Raw genomic sequence first — 18,383 nt, forward strand, 5'->3', positions numbered from 1 at the left:
GTGGCCCTGGGGAAGGGGTCCAGGCAGCCAAATAAGATCTCCCTCCAGCACTCTGGCCCAGCTGCCTGGGCTGCGCGTCCGAGCGCGTGCGTCTAAGTGTGCACATACTCTCAGTGTGTGTGTGTGTGTGTGTGTGTGTGTGTGTATAGCTGGCCAGGGCCAAGACTGGGCAGGTCGGCCGTGGCCATTCTCCCATCCCCTCCCCCGCAGCCCCCTGCCGCTCGCGGCGCCTCGAAGGTTCCACCTTTGAAACTGTACGCGCTGCTCGCTGCAGCCGCCGAGTGGTCTTCGGGAGGCGGGGGAGGGGGGTGCTGGGGGAGGGCGGGGAGGAGTCTGGCCCTGGATGTGTGCTTTTCGATTGATGGATGACTGCCGGGTGGGAGCGAGCGGTGCGGGTGTGAGTGTGTGATTGTGCGTGTGTGTGTGTGTGTGTGTGTGTGTGTGTGCGCGGGGTGCGTGCGCGCGCGGGGCCTGCCCATTTTCCTCCTCGCAGCAGTCAGTTGGGAGCTGGCGGGAGGGGGAGAGGGAGACGCAGCCAGCGCGAAACCGGAGAGGAGCCGAGCGCCCTCCGCCCAGGGGCCCTCCCTCGGTCCGCACACAGGCGCCGTCGCTTGGAGGAGCAAGGTGCCTCCCGGCCCGTGAGGGCGCCGCGCACGGGCCTCCTCGGTGGCGCTGCCCCGGGACTGCACCTGGAGGCCGCCCCGGACGGGGATGGTAAGCGGCCGCCGCCGTCTGGCACACAAGCGGGACGCGGTGAGGGCACCATGGCGCTGACGCCCCGGAGGGGGCCCTCGGCGGGGCTTGTCCGGCCCGAGCTCTGGCTGCTGCTGTGGGCAGCCGCCTGGCGCCTGGGTGCCACCGCGTGCCCCGCCCTCTGCACCTGCACCGGCACCACGGTGGACTGCCACGGCGCGGGGCTGCAGGCCATCCCGAAGAACATCCCACGGAACACGGAGCGCCTGTGAGTACGGCCCCCAGCCCCAGCGCGCAGGGAGCCCCGAGGTTGCCCTCCCACCCAGACGCAGTTCGGGGCTGGGGTGGGGGCAGCACCGTTGGGGCCCCGGGCTCCGCAGCCAACAGGGGGGGTCAGTGCCTGCCAGGGTCCTTCCCGAGCCAGGAGCCAGCGGCATCACTGTTTCCTTTTCCAGGGATTCAAAGGGCCCTGGCGGGGCTGGCGGCTCCCAACCTCACACCTGCACCCTGCACTCAGCACTGGCAGGCCCATCCCACTGCGCCAGCACTTTATTCCTCCAGGGTGCTGGGAATTGGTGCCAGAAAGCCTTCCTGGCACCCAGGGGGAAGCTCCTCACACTGCCAGGCATCATATCTCCTTTTGGGCACATGGATCTTGGGCTGTGTTCTGAGCACTGTGTGTGGACTGGGCTTTGAGGCAGGTGATGGGCAGCAAGATGGGATGGAGTTGAAGTTTCCAGGCTTCCCCTTCCTCCCCATTGTTTGTCCCAGAGCCTTAAGAATTATTCTCTTGCAGGTGTCAGGCATTGGTCCCCCAACTCCCATCCAGCCATCCCCAACCCAGGCAGACAATGGGACCTGAGGGATTTGGGTTTGGGGCCTGGGATATGTTACATCGACACCCGGAAAGGGGTAGGTGTGATCTGGACTGGGAGCCCCGTGAATCATGCTGAGCGGTCAGGAGCCTGGAGTGGAGACATTGACCATGGAAAGTCATTTAAAAAATCATTTCTCTTCCCTTATTCTCTTTCACTTCTAAATTCTTGAGGAAACTCGGTCCTTTCTAGACCCGCTGAGCTTTGTAGGGTGTGTGTGTGTGTGTGTGTGTGTGTATGGTTACCGTGTATGTGTTTATATGGACCTATATAATTTGCTTTGCTAGATTCTCCTGCAGAATGTGCCTCTGTGTGAATTCCTAGTATCCGTGGTGTCACCTCAGTAATGGGGGTTGTGAGAGTCCCTGTAACGTGGGCGTGTGTGTGGATTTTTGGTCATATGCGGGAGCCTTTGTGCTGCCTGCAGAGCTGACTGCCTCAGGAGATTTTTGAACTGGACTTTGGAGAAGGCTGCTGGCTCCTCTGAAACCTGCATGCTCCTTCCCACACTCCTGGGCAACTGCAGTGGCTCTCAGGAAAGGCGTACAGATTTCGATAACTTGAGCACAATTTCATGGCTCCCAGCCGGCCAGAGGCAGAAATTTGACCCTGGGGAGAGCTGTCTCCTGGATCAAACTCCGTACCAAGGTCAGCAATTAGTGAGCACACATTTGCCCTAGACTCTTCTTGGCTGAGTCTGAAAAATTCCCACGGAGGTTTCAGAGAATTTGCAATCTAGATGCAATCTAGATGGGAATTGGTGTGTGTGTGTGTGTGTGTGTGAGAGAGAGAGAGAGGATGGTGTGTGTGAGGACAGTGTGTTGTGGGGCTGGGGAGAGATGCTGGTGTGGAGAGAGGTTGGACCGAATCAAGTTTCCTGTGCATTATGCTATGTGGCTGTGGAGAGGGACTGGGCATCAGAAATCTGCCCAGAAGACCCCTGAGGTTGCAGGGTCATTCTCTACACCTGTTTACTCTGGATCTCTTCTCCATTCCTCTGCCTCGTCCACAGGGCATTTCTCCTGCAGCTGTTACCCTGGTAGCAGCCTAGCTCTGAGACATAGTAGCCCCTTACCTTTGCTTTTGGATCTGAATCTTGAAGTCATCTCATTCCTTGCTCTTTCTCTCCACCTTTAGTTTTGAGGACAGTGTCTCTTTTGATGTTCAGGAACTCATGAGCTCTCTTGCAATCAGAGTGGAATGGAAGTGAAATTTCCTAGTGAAAAGAAAGAGTTGGGGTCCAACGGCCTAGGTTGCTGTGTGACCTTGGGCAAGTTACTTAACTTCTCTGAGCCTTAGTTGCTTTCCACTCAGAAAATGGGACTGCTGATACAAAAGTCTCTGGTTCTTGTGAGGACCAAAGATAATGTGTGGAAAGTGCCTAGTTCATTATGATGCTCACTGAGTGAGAGGCATTATTACAATAGGATCAGGAGAAGCGTCTTGTTCTTTAATTCAGCAAACGTTTACAGGGCCAGGAACTGCCCTCAGTGCTGAGGCTCCAGCAGGGAGTGAGCAAGTCCCTGCCTTCAAGGGACATACAGCTGAGAGGCCCAGACAGGGGACACCTAACTGTAAGCTTTTGGGAGAGGGTGAGGCTAGCAGTGTGATGGGGCTGTGGTGGGGACCATTGGGGTGGGAAGCACTTTTCTTGGGGGGAAGGTGCTTCTCAGAGGATAGACCATTTTATTAGCACACTTTGGGACCCAAGAGTGGTTGGTGGGAGCCTGCTCAGCAGAGAGCGCAGGCAGCCCAAACAGAGGGAATGCATGAGCAAAAGGCCTGCAGGTGCGCCTGAGCCAGCCTGATGGGTGAACGGATCAGCTGTCCCCCAGTGTGCTGTGTCCAGTCCGATGTGATGGGGCTTGAGGCTGGGAAGGCTGGGAAGAGTCAGGAAGTCCTCTTTCCCTGGATTTTCCCTTTGGGGACTTCGGGGATGGAATCCACGGATGAGTTATTGTGGAGGAGTCAGGGGAGGTCTGGTCTTTGCTGTGTGCAAAACTTCTTGGGTGCGGAAAGGATGTAGAAAACAGAGGGAGCCTGACTTTGCAGCAGGTAGGCCTCAAAAGAGCCATTTGAGGAAGAAAAGAACACCCCAAAAAGAGGCCTTGGTGAGAACACAGCCAGACTCAAAATAACTGTAGCAAACGCTCTCTCTCATCGATATGGGCATCGTGCAGTACTGGGGCCCGGAACGGCGGCCCCCGAGGCTGTGAAATTTGGAGAGACTGCAGCTGTGCATTCGCCTTTTGTCTCGTGGGCAGTTTCTATGGCAGCCTGTGAGGCCTGGCAAGTTTATGATCCTATATCCCATAGCTCTGGGTGCAGGCCTATCCCCCCAGGTGGGAAGAAGTTGGTGTGCTGCAGGGACATCTGGGAAGAGGCTGTGCAGGCCCCAGAGCTGTGGAGGAAATTGGCTCAGCCAGAGGGACTATGGGGCTGGTGGGCTGGGTGAGGAAGCGACGCTGAATAATTCACTGCCGAGGAACAATTCAAATACAGAGTGAGGGTTAGGGGTGTGGTGGAGGAGGCCTGGAAGCTTCATCTCTTTGTAGAACTCAGCCTCAGAGGGACCCAGCTGTGGCCACTATTAATTGTCTTTTCTCCCACTCAAGGACTTTGACTTTCAGTTGGATTTTTTTAAATTAAAAAAGTCTTTTAGACTAGAGCATCCAGGAGAGTGTGGTAAGAGAGTGTAGTGTGGGGGGACACTGCTTCTCCCTTCCACCCCAGGCGGGCACTTGCATTCTAGGCTTGTGGGGACAGGGTGCAGAGATGGGAGAGGCCTGAGGATGGTAAGGCCAGGAAGGACCCTGGGGAAGGCCCACTGGCTTCCATTTGCACCCCCAGCCCAGCGTGGTCTGCTGTTCATCAGTTTCTGGGGGCCCGCTCTCTTGCCCCCTGGCCAGTTGGTCCACTGCCCTAGCTCCCTGCCTGCTGCAGAGGCCTGGAGGGCCCTTGCCTTTTCCCGGCTTGGCCCCCTGATACTGGAGGCCCCATTCAATGGGGCTGGGTGGTCAGGCCCAAGGAAGACTTCCCAGGGCACCCCAGACAGATTGTTTGGCAGCCTGTTTGGAATGCCAAATCACGATTGGATGGTGGTCATGGGGAGGGGTCGGGGGCCAGACAGAAGCCATGTCTGTACCATGGTCTCCTGGGGCGGAGACCTGCACTCTGCAGAGGATGCTGCCTTTAGGTGGGGCTTGCATCTCCAGTAGCAGGTGCCCTGGGCTTCTTGCTGGGCTCTGCATGACTGGTGGCAGGCCCCTGGTGCCATCACTCCATCTGCTGTGAGACTCAGTTTCCCCATATGTAAAAGGGGAGGATGACTGTGTTGCAGGTTGGTGGTGAGGGTTAAGGGACCCAATGCACGTAGAGGACCCAATGCTTGGCACAGGGCTGGTGTGTGAAAATGCTTTGTGATTTAACTAGGTGATGATGTTATTATTATTTTTATTATCTGAGGAGCTCAGCAAAGGTTTGAGGGTTCAGTGGGGCAGGAGGGAGTTTGGGAGGTAAGCATGTGAGAGTTGGCCATGCTGCAAGCCGGCTCTCCTGGAGTCTGGCTGCGCAGAGTGCTCCTTCCTTGCCCCCACACATCTTTGTCTCCATCTCCTGCATTTGGAAGAAGGAGCAGGGTGGGCGGGGAAGCAGGCAGGGATTCTCTGCAGGGTGGATGGTGTGATGGCATGGTTCTGGAGCCAGACTTCCTGCGTTGTTAGCCCCATTCTGCCACGCAGCAGCTGGGGGGACCTTGGGCGGATTATGGGGTTTAATTAATTCATTCAACAGATAGCTGTCTATTGAAGGGCTGCATGGTGCTGAGGGAATGGTGCCGGACAGAAGCCCAAACAGCCTGTCCCTCCCTGAGTTTTAGTCCGGCAAGGGAGGAAGCGATGAGTAGCACAATATGAGAATAAACACGTAATTGCAAACTGGGGTCAGTGCCCCGGAGGAGCGCGGGACTTCTCAGCACCGCTGTTGCCTTGCAGTGGGGATGATGGCAGGACCTGCTGGTTGAAAGGAGAGGCTGGTTGTGCGGACCGCCTACGGCAGGGCCGGGAGCCGCACTTTGCACTGGGCCTGGCACACAGCTAGGGCCCCAGAAGTGGTAGTATTATTATGGTTATTAAGGTGACAGAATGGCAGGGACAGGAAAGGGACTGGGGCGACACTCAGGGCTGGATCCCAGCCTGGTCCTGCTCCCTCTTCCCTTCCCGTGCAGCCCCCGGTGCTCTGGATCCCCATCGAACCCTGCCCTTGCCTCCCAGCCAGCTCTGAGGCAGGGGGCTGGCCCTCGGTGGCCCCGGCTGCCCGAGGCTGCCAGCAGGGGCCGCCGTGCTCTTTGGGGCCGGGTGAAGGGCGGCGGGGACCGGCAGCTCCTGCATTATTGGAAGCAGACGGGAGCTTTGGCGGACTTGCCGCCTCCCGTTCTGTGCTGGCATTAGCAGCTCGGCAGGGCTCTTGCTTAATGGGATTTTCTCCCCAAATGCTGTAATTATCGCCATACAAATACTTATTACCCAGAGCAGATGACGGCCGGGCCTTGGGCAGTAGCCAGGGAGCTGGGCTGTGCTCGGGGAGGGGGGCGGTGGTGGTGGAAAACTGGCTCCTCTTTTTGATGGAGTTTGCGACCCCCTCCTCTTCTTTCTGGAACCCAGCCTGTGGCGGACAAACAGCTGTTGGGCACCTGCCGTGTGCATAGTGTTGAGAGAGGTCCAGAGTGGGGACCCGCTCCCCAGGGAGTCTGCAGGCTGGTGGGCGAGAAAGGTCTGTCTGCAGAAGAACAAATGTGTCAAGATGTCTCTAGGGACACAGAGCACAGTGGCTGCCCGCGCAGGCTTTCGTGTGAGAATGGCCTCGTTTGAATCCTGCCTCCATCAACGACCACCTGAGGGATCCCAGCCGGCTCACTAGTGACTCAGTTTCTTCATCTGTAAATAATAATAGCACTTACCTCGCAGGGCTGTGAGTTCAAACGAAATACTGCGCGTAGAGTGGTTAGAATAATACTGGCACATAGAAAGTACTCTGTCAGTGTTAGAGATGAGGAGATGGGCGTGCAGGTGGGAAGGAAGGGCTGGACTGATGGGCCTTGAGGACTGGGCAGGACCTCGGGAGGCACAGAGCTGAAGTGAGAGGGTCGGGGAATCAGGGGCATCAGAAGGTGTGTGCCATGCGTTTGGGGAGGAGAGTAAGGAGCAGATCCAGCCAGTGGGGTGCACATTTGTGTTGCTGAGTTCTGAGAGAGGAGATTCAAGTAATGGGTGGGTACCAGGTCATGGAGCTGGGAAATAGGGATCCATCAGAGGGAGTGTGTGTATTTTTATACTTTTTTTTTTTAACTATTCAGTGATTTTTTTAAATCTCCAGAGTTGTGCAAACATCACCATAATCCAGTTTTAGAATATTTTTATCACCCCCAAAAAATCCTTTGTGCCATTGTAGCTTTTTATTTTGTTATAATTTCAAATTTGTAAGAAAGTTGCAACAAAAGTATTAGGAGTTCCTATATATCTGTTGTCCAGATTCAATTGTTTATATTTTTCCCCATTTGCTTTATCATATATTATACACATGCACAATTTTTGGGCAACTATTTAAGATTAGGTTGGAGGGGCGCCTGGCTGGCTTGGTTGGTAGAGCATGTGACTCTTGATCTCGGGGTCATGAGTTCAAGCCCCATGTTGGGCATTGGCATAGTGTTTAAAAAAAAATTAAAAGATTAGGGGCGCCTGGGTGGCTCAGTTGGTTATGTGTTCAACTCTTAGTTTCTTTCTTTTTTTTTTTTTAAGATTTTATTTATTTGACATCGAGAGAGGGAACACAAGCAGCGGGAGTGGGAGAGGGAGAAGCAGGCTTCCCGCAGAGCAGGGAGCCCGATGCGGGGCTCGATCCCAGGACCCTGGGATCATGACCCGAGCCGAAGGCAGACGCCTAACGACTGAGCCACCCAGGCGCCCCTCGACTCTTAGTTTCCATTCAGGTCATGATCTCATGGGTCATGGGATGGAGCCCCGTGTCCGGCTCTGAGCTTGGCAGGGAGTCTCCTGGAGATTCTCTCCCACTGTCCCTCCCCCGACTTGGACGTGTGTGTGCTCTCTCTTTCTCAAATGAATAAATCTTAAAAAAAAAAAAAGATTAGGTTGAAGATGTAAGTTTTTTCCTCTAAATAGTTTGGTGTGTGTTTTTCTGAGAGGCTATCAAAATCAGAAAATTTAACATTGATACAGTACCGTTATCTACTCTATTGTTCATGTTTGCATTTCGTCGATGGTCTCAACAGTGTCTTTTGTAGCGATCAGAGGTGTGTGTAGGATCACACATTACAATGACTTGTCATGGCTCTTTAGTCTGCTTTAATTTGGCCTAGTTACTTGGCCTTTCTTCACTTTTCTTGACCTCTACATTTGTGAAGAATACAGGTCAGTTATTTTGTAGAATGTCCCTTAGCTTGGCCTCATCTGCTCTGTCCTCATTGTCATATTGAGGTTATGTCCTTTTGGCAGGAATGCTAAGTTAGTGATGTTCTGCCCTTCTTAGTGGGTCATATCAGAAGACACATGACGTCAGTTTGTCCCAATATTGGTGATTTTCATTTTGATCACTTGGTAAGTGGGTGTCTGCCAGGCTTCTCTGCTGAAAAGTTACTATTTCCCCCCTTTATTATTAATAAGCCATTTGTGGGGGGGGGGCTACTTCGAGGCTATGTAAATATCCTGTTCTTCACCAGACTTTCACTAGGGTTAACACCCATTGCTGAGACATTTCTGACTTCCTCTTTTCTTCTCCGTTTATTACTTGGCATTCTACTGCAAGAAGGAACTTTCCCTTCTCCTCCGTCTGTTTGTCTTTATTACAGTATGGACTCATGGATTGTTATTTTATTCTTTGGGTTATAATTTGTTATTGTCGTTATTTATTTTGCTGTTCAGAGTGTCCCACATTTGGCTGGTGGGAGCCCCTTCAAGCTGCCCCTGTGTCCTTTTGAAAAGACCCTTTGAGCACTTACCCCCAGAGGTTTTGAGTGGAGGGTGACAAGTGCAAGATAGTGTTTTAAGACATTCTGTTGCCTGGCTTTGGTGTGGGGGAATAAATGGAGCTGGAGACCAGCTGGCAATGGGGAGACCAGTTGGTTATGGTGACCGTGACTGTGATTTCTGGCTTGTCTGGGACAACAGTTTTGCTGCCATTGCTGTATTTTTATTCTTTAAAAATTTTTGAAAACTTGCATTTTAAAATAATTTTAGACTTGCAGAAAGTTGCAAAAATAGTACTGAGAGAGAGTTGCCATATACCCTTCACCCAGCTTCCCCTAGTGTTCGTGTCTTTCTTATCCATAGTGCAATGATCAAAATTAAGAAATTAACATGGGTACAAGACTATTAACTAAGCTACGGACTTTATGCAGATTTTACCAGCTTCTCCACTAATGTCCTCTTTCTATTCTAGGATCCAGTCCAGGATTCCACATGGTGTTTAGTTGTCATTTCCCCTTATTCTCCTTTAGTCTGTGACAATTCTTTAGTCTTTTCTTGCTTTTCATGACATGGACACTTTTGCAAAGTACTGGTAAGTTACTTTGTAGAGTGCTCTTCACTTTGGCTTTGTCTGGTGTTTCCTCCTGATTGGACTGAGGTTATGGATTTTTGGCAGGAATGCAATAGGGATGGTGTGCTCTTCTCGGGGCATCCCATCGGGGAGTCGGTGACACTGATACATCTCATTGCTGGTGATGGTAACCTTAATCTCTTGGTTACGATGGTGTTCTGCCAGTTTTCTTCCCCTTGACATTCCTGAATTTGCATCTGCAGTTAATAAATATCTGGGGGAGATATGTTGAGACTGCCATTGCTTTTTTGTCCTCAAATTCTTACCTACTAATTTTAGCACCCATTAATTTATCTTGCCTGCAACCATTATTATCCAATTTTGATTTTCTATTTCCCTCATTCCTTCTACATTTATTAATTGGAATTCTTCTGTAGGGAAGAGCACTTTATTGCTTTTTAAGAAGCTGGTTTGTTTGATGGGTACCTTGGGTTTTGAGTTTCCTGAGGGCAGGGGCTGTGTCTCATGTATCTTTGTATTCCCATTGTCTGGTGCATGGTAGGTGCTCACAAAAGGTGTATTTGATGAGTTTTTTTTTTTTTTAAACATTTAGTAAGACATTTTTCTGTTTCTGATCTTTGCTTTAGAAAATATAGTCATTATGGGTTGAGTAATGGTCCCCAAAGATGTCCATGTTCCAGTCCTGGGAACCTGTGACTATGTTGTCTTACGTGGCACAAGGGGCTTTGCAGATGCAGTTAAGGATCTCGAGATGAGAGATGATCTTGCATCATCGGGGTGGGCACGACGTCATCCCTGGTCCCTGTAAGAGAGAGACAGGAAGGTCAAGCCTGGAGAAGGAGATGTAACAATGGAAGCAAGAGGTGGGAGTGGTGACAGGAGGGGCCATGAGCCAAAAGTGGCCTCCCGAGCTGTAAGAGAATACATCTGTGTTGTTTCAAGCCCCTGAGCGTGTGGTAATTTGTCACATCAGCAGTAGGCCGTGGCCACAGTCCTCATGGAGTTAGGCCACAGAGGCCGAGGCACAGGAGGAAACAGATCTAGACCGAGGCAGAAGGTGCAGAGAGAGCACATAGGAGGGTCATGGGGCCCCAAGGCTCCAGCCTGGGAGAAGGATTTTGTGAATGGAGTGAACATGGTGAGGGCGGCTGATCCTGGAGGAGAAGCCGGGAAACTGGCTTCTATCTCTTTTGTTTTCATTGCCAATAATCAGCTACAGGAAAAAGACGACCCTAAGGATAGGGATAGAGGATGGTTACTCTGTAGAGTATGTGGACTGGAGAGACATTTGGGAGGGCCTCATGGCAAAGAGTTGGAACAGAAACTTCAACGGGAATAAGAATTTCCTGGGGGGGGCACCTAACTGGCTCAGTTGATAGAGCATGCAACTCTTGATCTCGGGGTTGTGGGTTTGAGCCTCATGTTGGGTATAGAGATTACTTTAAAAAATAAAATCTTAAAAAAAAAAGACTCCTGGGAAGCTGGCATAAAATGCAGATTCCCAGGCCCATCCCAGAGAGATGTGGATTCAGCAGGTTTTTGCAAAGGCAATTCAGGTGATGCAGATGCAGGAGGTGCCCAAAACACCATGTGGGAAACACTGCTTCTTGCTGGGGCTTCCTGGTGAGGAAAGTACGTCCTTCGTAGACCCATGAAGATTGCCCTTAGTTTCTGCCCACATTAAGATGGCAGGAGGTAAAATGACTGAAAGTGGTTAAAAGGTAGACTTCCAGTTACAAAGTCAGTGAGTCCTGGGGAGATAATGTACAGCATGGAGACTGCGGTTAATAATACGCTATTGTATATTATTGTATATTTGAAAGTTGCTAAGAGAGTAGATCTTAAAAGTCCTCATCACAAAAAAAAAAAAAGTAACTGTGTGAAGTGACAGATGTGAACTAGACTTACTGCACTGATCATTTTGCAATATATATGGACATCTAATCAATACGTTATATGCCTGAAACTAGTGTAATGTTGTATGTCAGTTGTATATCTCAATTAAAAAAAAAAAAGAGGGCAGGCAATGAGAAGGAGGAGGTGGGGAGGCCGGAGGAGCTCCTGGCCATCGGTGGATCGGAACTCGGCCCGTGCCAGAGAAGGAGTTTGGAGATGGGGAGGAGGCTTAACCTGGGAGAGCAGCCAGGCTGTCTGAGGACCAGGGCCGAGAACAGCTTCTGGACCTGTGGTGGGGGCTCACTGGCCAAGCTGGGCAGCTGGTTTCCTGGGAGAAGTGGGAGGCAAAGGCAGATGGCTGGGAGCGAGTTGGTGGTGAGGAAGTCTGTGGGAGGAGAGAACACGCAGGAGCTCCGAGGGGGAGCAGGTGGACTGGAGCACCGAGGGGAGGGCAGCGATTTGGAAAGGAAGAGCCAGCCAATTGGGGATGGGGGAGATGGGTCAGAGAAGGAGAGTGGCAGCGAGGAATTGGGATGGTGTCAGCGGTCACCATGGAAAGCCCCCCACCCGGGCCAGGCTCTGAGCGATGCTTTACCCTCCTCTGCCCTTTTACTGCTCACAACGGTCCTGGGAGGAAGGTATTATCACCACTCTGCTGATGATGAGAAGGTCGGAGAGGTACATCATCTGCTGGGGGGCACAGATGGCTGGTGAGTGGGGTGCCCAGGGTCCCCGAGTCTTGAGGCTCTGAGACGTGTACATGTTTAGTTTTAAATCGGACTACCGTACCACATATCTTGGTAAGTCCTGGCTTCTTTCATCCACTCATTTATCAAACATTTATTCAGCCCCTATAAAACCCCTGTCAGGGCTTAGCATTGAAGCATAAAGGCAAACCAAGGCCAGGCCTTGGTAACGAAGAGACTAGGGTGGGGTCTGGACCTCAGAACATAATACAGCATGGAAATGGGGTTAACAACTGGGCCCTGACCACCTTCTACCCATCAGGATGACTGCTCTCAAAAACCAGGAAATAACAGCTGGTGGGAGGATGTGGGGACATTGGCACCCTGGTGTACTGTTTCTGGGAGTGTAAAATGGTGCACCCCCCTGGAAAACATTCTGATGATCCCTCAACAAATTAAATAGAATTACCATATGATCCAGCAAGTCTGCTTCTGGGTGTACACCCAAAAGATTGAAAACAGTGTCTTGAAGATATTTGTACACCCGTGTTCATTGCAGCATTATTCACAAGAGCTAGAGGGTGGAAGCAGCCCAAGTGTCCATCTACAGATGAGTGGATAACACAATGGGGTGTATGCATACATATAGTGGAATATAATTCAGCCTTAAAAAAGTAAGGAAGTCCTGTCACATGCTACAACGTGGATGAACCTTGAGGACATTATGCTGAATGAAATAAGCCAGTCATAGACAAATACTGTATGATTCCACTTATATGAGGTATCTAAAATAGTCATATTCACGGGGCACTTGGGTGGCTCAGTTGGTTAAGCATCTGCCTTTGGCTCAGGTCATGATCCCGGGGTCCTGGGATCGAACCCAGGTGGGGTTCCCTGCTCAGCGGGGAGTCTGCTTCTCCCTCTCCCTCTGCCCCTCCACCCTGCTCATGCACTCTCTCTCTGCTCTCTCTCTCTTGCTCTCTTTTGCTCTTGCTCTCTCTCTCTCAAATAAATAAAATCTTAAAAAAAAAAAACCAGTCAAATTCATAGAGACAAGCAGAATGGTGGTTGCCAGGGTCAAGGGGGAGGGAGGAATAGAGAGTTATTGTTTAACGGGAACAGAGTTTTGGTTTTTCAGGATGAAAAAATCTCTGGAGATCTGTTGTACAACAATGTGAATACGCTTAACACTACTGAACTTAAAATGGTTAAAGTGGTAAATTTTGTTATGCGTATTTTATTGGAATTAAAAAAAAAAAAAGAGCGAGCTGGGCCCTGGAGTCAGACATGCTTGGGCTTGCCTCCTCAACCTAATTATCAGCTAGCTGATCTTGAACAAGTCACTGAAATGTTTTTGCCTCAGTCTCCTCATAATGTGAATCAGAACTGATAATAAACATTTGAATCAGGTGTTATCATGAGGCTTAAATGAGTTGGCTTGGTTATGAGAGTATAGATATTGCTAGTATTCAAGCCAAGGCGACAAGACGGGTCCCCAGGAGCCTGGGGAAGAGAGGGATCAGTAGCAACTCTGCCCTGGCCTGGGGCCCCCGACTACTCATCCCTGGGGCTTCTTGAGTTATTGCATGCTGGAGGGCAGTCCCAGCAGCTCTGGGGTTGGCACCAGGCTTGTGTGCTCTGCTGAGGGGGGGTTGGGGGAGCCTCCTGATCATGACCCACCCGCCGATGCCTGAGGACTGTGGGCAGGGCTCCACCCGCTGATGGGAGTGTGGGCCACGCTTCGGCTGAGATATGCCAGCAGCAGCTGGGCTCGGTGGGCAGGATTGCTCATTCAGCCTATTTTCCCTCTATTTAGTGAACGCTTACTGTGTTGAGGGTGTTGGGCAGATCGCAGGGAGCGGACCAGAGGTGGCCTCTGCCTTTCCTCGCCTGGCAGGAGAGAGACCGGCCTTTAACAAAGGACCTCATATTGCATACGACTCTAAATTCCAATCCCAGCTCTGGGAGGGGAGCTGAGTGAACGCACGGCGGGGGCTGGTTTGGAACAGATGTTTCCACTGAAGCCCTGAAGGATGGCAGGGGTCAGTCAGGTGTGTGTGTTGGTGGGCAGGTGAGGAGGAGAGGGCTGTTCTGGGCAGTTCTGGGCTGAGAGAGCAGCATGGGCAAAGGCTCTGAGGCAGGAGTGCTGGGGTGTTGAAGGAAGTAGGGGAGCGGAGCAGCTGAAACCCTGCGGGCTGGTATTCTCCTGTGAGAGCTACTGAGGAAGAATCTGTCTTTTAACTTGTGGGCTGTGTGGGAAGTCATTGGTAACGCTCAGTGTCCTCTGTGTGTGGAGCTTTTCTTGGCGGATGTCCGTTTGGGGGAGCATTTCTTTTTAATTTTTGATTTTTTTTTGTTTTAAAATTTTATTTATTATTATTTTTAAAATATTTTATTTTTAAGTAATCTCTACACCCAGCATGGGGCTCGAACTCACAACCCCGAGATCAAGAGTTGCATGCCCTACTGACTGAGCCAGCCAGGTGCCCACCAAATTTATTTATTTTTAAGTCAAAGTATAATTGACATACAGTGATAGATTAGTTTCAGGCGTACAACATAATGATTCGATAAGGGAAAGCATTTCTCTCCCTCCCTTCCTTCCTTCCTTCCTTCCTCCCTCCCTCCCTCCCTTCCTTCTGTGGGCTCCACGCCCAAGGTAGAACCCAACATGGGGCTTGAACTCATGACACCGAGATCTAGACCTGAGCTGTGATCAAGATTCGGATGTTTAACCAACTGAGCTACCCAGGTGCCCCAAGGGAGAACATTTCTTAATTAGTGTAGTTTTTTTTCTTTTTTTCCTTTGCTTTGGGGGGGCAGGGAAACTTGGAAAACTCCCTCAGCCCATCGCTGTTTGGAATATGTACATTTTAATGCAAATCTGTTCAGGCCTTCAAGGACTACTTCCTGCAGCATCTCTGAGGTGCCAGGTACCATGTTAGGCCCTGAGGATACAATGGTGAGAAGCAACCAACACAGCCTGTGTCCTCGAGGAGCTTATAAACTTCTGTAGGGGCAGAGAGAGCATTCAAGGAAGCCCCCTTACCCATATAAAATTGCCTCTGGCTCATGCTACAGGAGGGCTGGGGCGTTCTGCAGGTCTGTGATAGGGAGTTTGACCCGCTGGAAGGAAGAGTTGGAATCAGGCAAAGAGGAAGGAGTATTCTAGGCAGAGCGGATGGCTGTTCACAGGAAGGAGCGGATCAGAACGGGGGGCGTGTGGGGCAGGCCACGGGGGCCTTGCAGCTCTCGGTGAGGACATTTTTGTCTCAATTCCAAGGGCAATGGGGATTCATTGAAGGGCTTAAGTGGGGAGTGACATGATCAGATCTGCATCTTAAAAGGAGCCCCCTGGCTGTGGCTAGGAGAGCAGATTGGAGGGGAGCCAGAGGGAACGTGGGGCACCCAGTGAGGTGGCTCTGTGGGGCTCCAGGCACAAGGGCATGGGCGTGCGGCTGGGTGGCCTGCAGGTTGGGGTGTTCAGCCTGCCGTCCGGGGCCATGGCTGGGTGGGGAGATTCTTCCTTCCCTCCGCTCTCCCTTCTGACTCTGCAGGCTCTCACTGCCAGCGATTTGGCCCGCGTAGTGTTTCTAAGGATAGAGCCGAGGTGTATGGTTCCCCAGCCCAGAGGCCTGTTTCAGCCCCAGTCAGAGCTGCGTGTTTATTTTTTGGGGGATCCGGCAGGAAGGGATTTGGAGGGTGGCCTGAGCCTCCCCGCTGTCATTGCAGGCTTGGGGCGCTGTGGGAAGGTTCTGGTCCCTTAGGGAACTAGCCCTAGAAGGTGGTGGAACCCTAGGGTAAGAACTGCTCGTGAGGCACGTGGGACCCCCCAGAACACGCTGTGAGGGACCCAGGCTGTTTATTCCCACGGCGCTAGAGGTCCGAGGGGTTCTTTCAGTGTATCACCAAACACCCAGGTTCTGGGGATCAGATTCTTGTTTTTGAGAGGATTCAAGAAATCCTTGTGTGTTTTTGTTTTTATCTTGGTAACTTTGCTTCAGAGGATTTTCTCCAAAATCTTCTACCACTGAGGCTTTTCTTTCAGGGTAGGACCACACAGGAGCTGATGGAAACCAGGGCCATTGGCCGCTGGAGTGTATTTCCTCCTGGGGGAGAAGGATGGATGCACACTCCTCACTTTTGGAAGAGAGAGAACTGTCTTAGGCCATCTTCCCTGGGCTTTCCCATCACGGGGCCTGCAGGGCATGGGCAGCTGCTGGCCCCTCCCTGATCAGTGGGGCCCGGCCCGTCCAGCTCCAGCCTGAGCCGAGCCTGGGGCACCACCTTCCTGGTGGAGCCATGTCCTTGAGGGAAACCACAGCAATAGTGGTAGTAAATTAATCTCCGTAGGTAATACTGATGCAGAGAGCGTGCCAGGCCTTACTCTCGGTGTTTTAGAAATATTAAGTCATTGGGATGCCTGGGTGGCTCAGTTGTTAAGCGTCTGACTTGGTCCTGATCTCGAGGTCTTGAGATCAAGCCCTGTGTTGGGTTCTGTGCTCAGTGGGGAGGCTGCCTGAGATTCTCTCTCCCTCTCCCTCTGCCCGCCCCTCTCTAAAATAAATAAGTTTTAAAAAAGAAAAAAGAAAGTAATATTAAGTCATTTACACCTCACCACACCTCTAAGAGGTGGGTACTATCATTATCCTCATTGTACAAATGGGGGAACTGAGGCACAGAGAATTTGAGCTACATGCCCAAGGTTACACAGCTAGTGATGGTGGAGCAGGAATTTGAAGCCAGACATTTTGGCTCTAAAGGCTAAGCTCTTAGCCACTAAGAACACACATGGTTCAGCCGGCTGGGGACCCCCTGATATTGTTGCTTAGGCAGAGCACATGGTCTTAGAACAGGCCCCGAGGGTTTCCTACCCAAAGTCTCCAAGTTGTTTCTCATGAGCACTTGGGGTGAGGGGTGGCCTCGACAGAGTCGTCGGCAGGAGGCATCATGATGGGGGGAAAGGACATGGAATCATACCGGTAGCCCTACCCCTAGTTAGCTGTGAGGTTCTGGGCCATCGCTTCACCAGTTCTGTGCCTTAGTGTCCTCCTCAGCAAGGTAGAGAGAACATGACTCGACTCCCTGTGAGCGTGAGGGTGGAGTGAGATGAAGCGTGCTCGGAGTTAGGCTCAGAGCCTGCACACAGTGGGTACCTGGTCGGGAGGAGTGGCGGATGTGGGCTCTGGCGGCAAGAACCTCAGGGAGCCTGGGGAGCTCTGGATCGGGGTTCTTCCTGGAAACCAGGCCTGGAGCCCCCCTGGAGGCCCACCTCACTTGGCTGCTCTGGCTGCAAAGGTCTTAAGGTCACAGCAGCTTCTCCCAGCTTCTTTTTTCCCAGGCAGCTTGCTGGGGAGGGAGTCTCCATGGCAACACTCAAGGACCACCTGTTGGAGGAATCAGGCGCTGGAGAAAGATGACCTCCTTGCCTCATTCCAACGGCCTCTGCTGAGGGTTTGAGGGGAAGTGGTTGGCCTAGGTTGGGAACTCGATTCTCTGGGCCCAGGTGGCGATAATGCCTCCTTTGCAGCCCTCCGACCTGGGTGCCTGATGGGAGCTGCCGCTGCCTCCCAGGCTGCCTCCAGAGGGCGCTCCCCTGAGAGGACACGCTTGGCTCCTGGGTTAGAGAGCGAGGCTGATGGGGGGAGGCAGGGGGCTGGGGGAGCTAGGGTGTCCATGGACATTCTCGTCCGGAAGCATCAGGGCCTCCTGAGAGAGAGGCTGTATTTGTTCCATTGTTGCACCTGCTGTCCCAGGTCTTTTCCTGCATGGGGGTGGAGTGGGGTGCAGGAAGTGAGGAGGACGGGGTGGAGCCGCCTGATGGTGGGCTAAGGAACGGGTCTGGAGTCTGAGCAGTGGGGCTGGTGCCAAAGGGGAAGAAGAGAGGCATGTGACTATGATGTCGCCAGAAGTCCCTGTGAGCCCTCCACCCCCAGCCCCCAGCCCACCTCGTGGGAATTCCAACCTCAGGGATTCCTGACTTCCATGTTGGGCCCTGCCTTGTTCAGACAAGTCTTTTAACATTTTCCTTTGCCTCAGTTTTGCTGCCTGTGAAATGAACAATTATTGAAGTCAATTGTCTTATAAACCATGGTTGCCACGAGAAAGAATGAGCCAGTTATTGTAAAATGCATCAGCTTTTTCATGACTTTTGGCTGAATAATACCCTATCTAGGAATGTATTCCTCCCAAATGCCCACCAAGCTTTGTGCAGTGTTGTTTATAATTGAATGATATCAAAAGAGCCCAGGTGTCCAGTAGCCGGGGTTCAGGGAATGTCCCAGTAACTTGATATATTCAAATGCAGGGATAATTGATGGCCATCAAAAATCATCAGTGGGGAATGAACAGGGTATAGCATTGTGGAAGGAATGCATACCATGTATGTCTGTCTCACTCATCCCCATATCTTCAGAACCTTGCAAAATGCTTTGCAAATAGTAAGTCTTCAATCAATATTTATTAAATTATTTCAACTACATAAAAATTGTGTCCAAAGAAAACAGGCTTGGAAGAAACTATTCCAGAATTTTAACAGGGGTTAATTCTGGGGAATGAATTTATGTGTGATTTAAATTTTTTCTTTATTCTTCAGAAAATTGAAAAAAATTCAACAATGTGCATGTATTACTCTTATTTTTATTTATTTTATTATTTTTTT

General features: G+C 51.4%; 1 protein-coding gene across 3 annotated transcripts in view; it reads left to right on the plus strand.

Moving 5' to 3' along the window:
* Positions 1-490: 490 nt before the first annotated feature.
* SLIT1 (slit guidance ligand 1) overlaps positions 491-18,383 on the plus strand; it is a 167,654-nt gene continuing 149,761 nt past the window's right edge. The window contains exon 1 of one of the 3 annotated variants that reach the window (XM_081823725.1): positions 491-961. In XM_081823725.1, coding sequence (XP_081679851.1) covers positions 765-961 — 197 coding nt within the window. In that variant the 5' untranslated portion in view covers positions 491-764. Of the gene's footprint in view, positions 962-13,584; positions 13,774-18,383 lie in introns of those variants that run through there. The other 2 variants (XM_081823724.1, XM_081823728.1) reach the window with 2 other exon arrangements.

This window comes from Leptonychotes weddellii, chromosome 6 (genome assembly GCF_054177405.1).
Source record: "Leptonychotes weddellii isolate Sample4059 chromosome 6, ASM5417740v2, whole genome shotgun sequence".
Taxonomy (NCBI): Eukaryota; Metazoa; Chordata; class Mammalia; order Carnivora; family Phocidae; genus Leptonychotes; species Leptonychotes weddellii.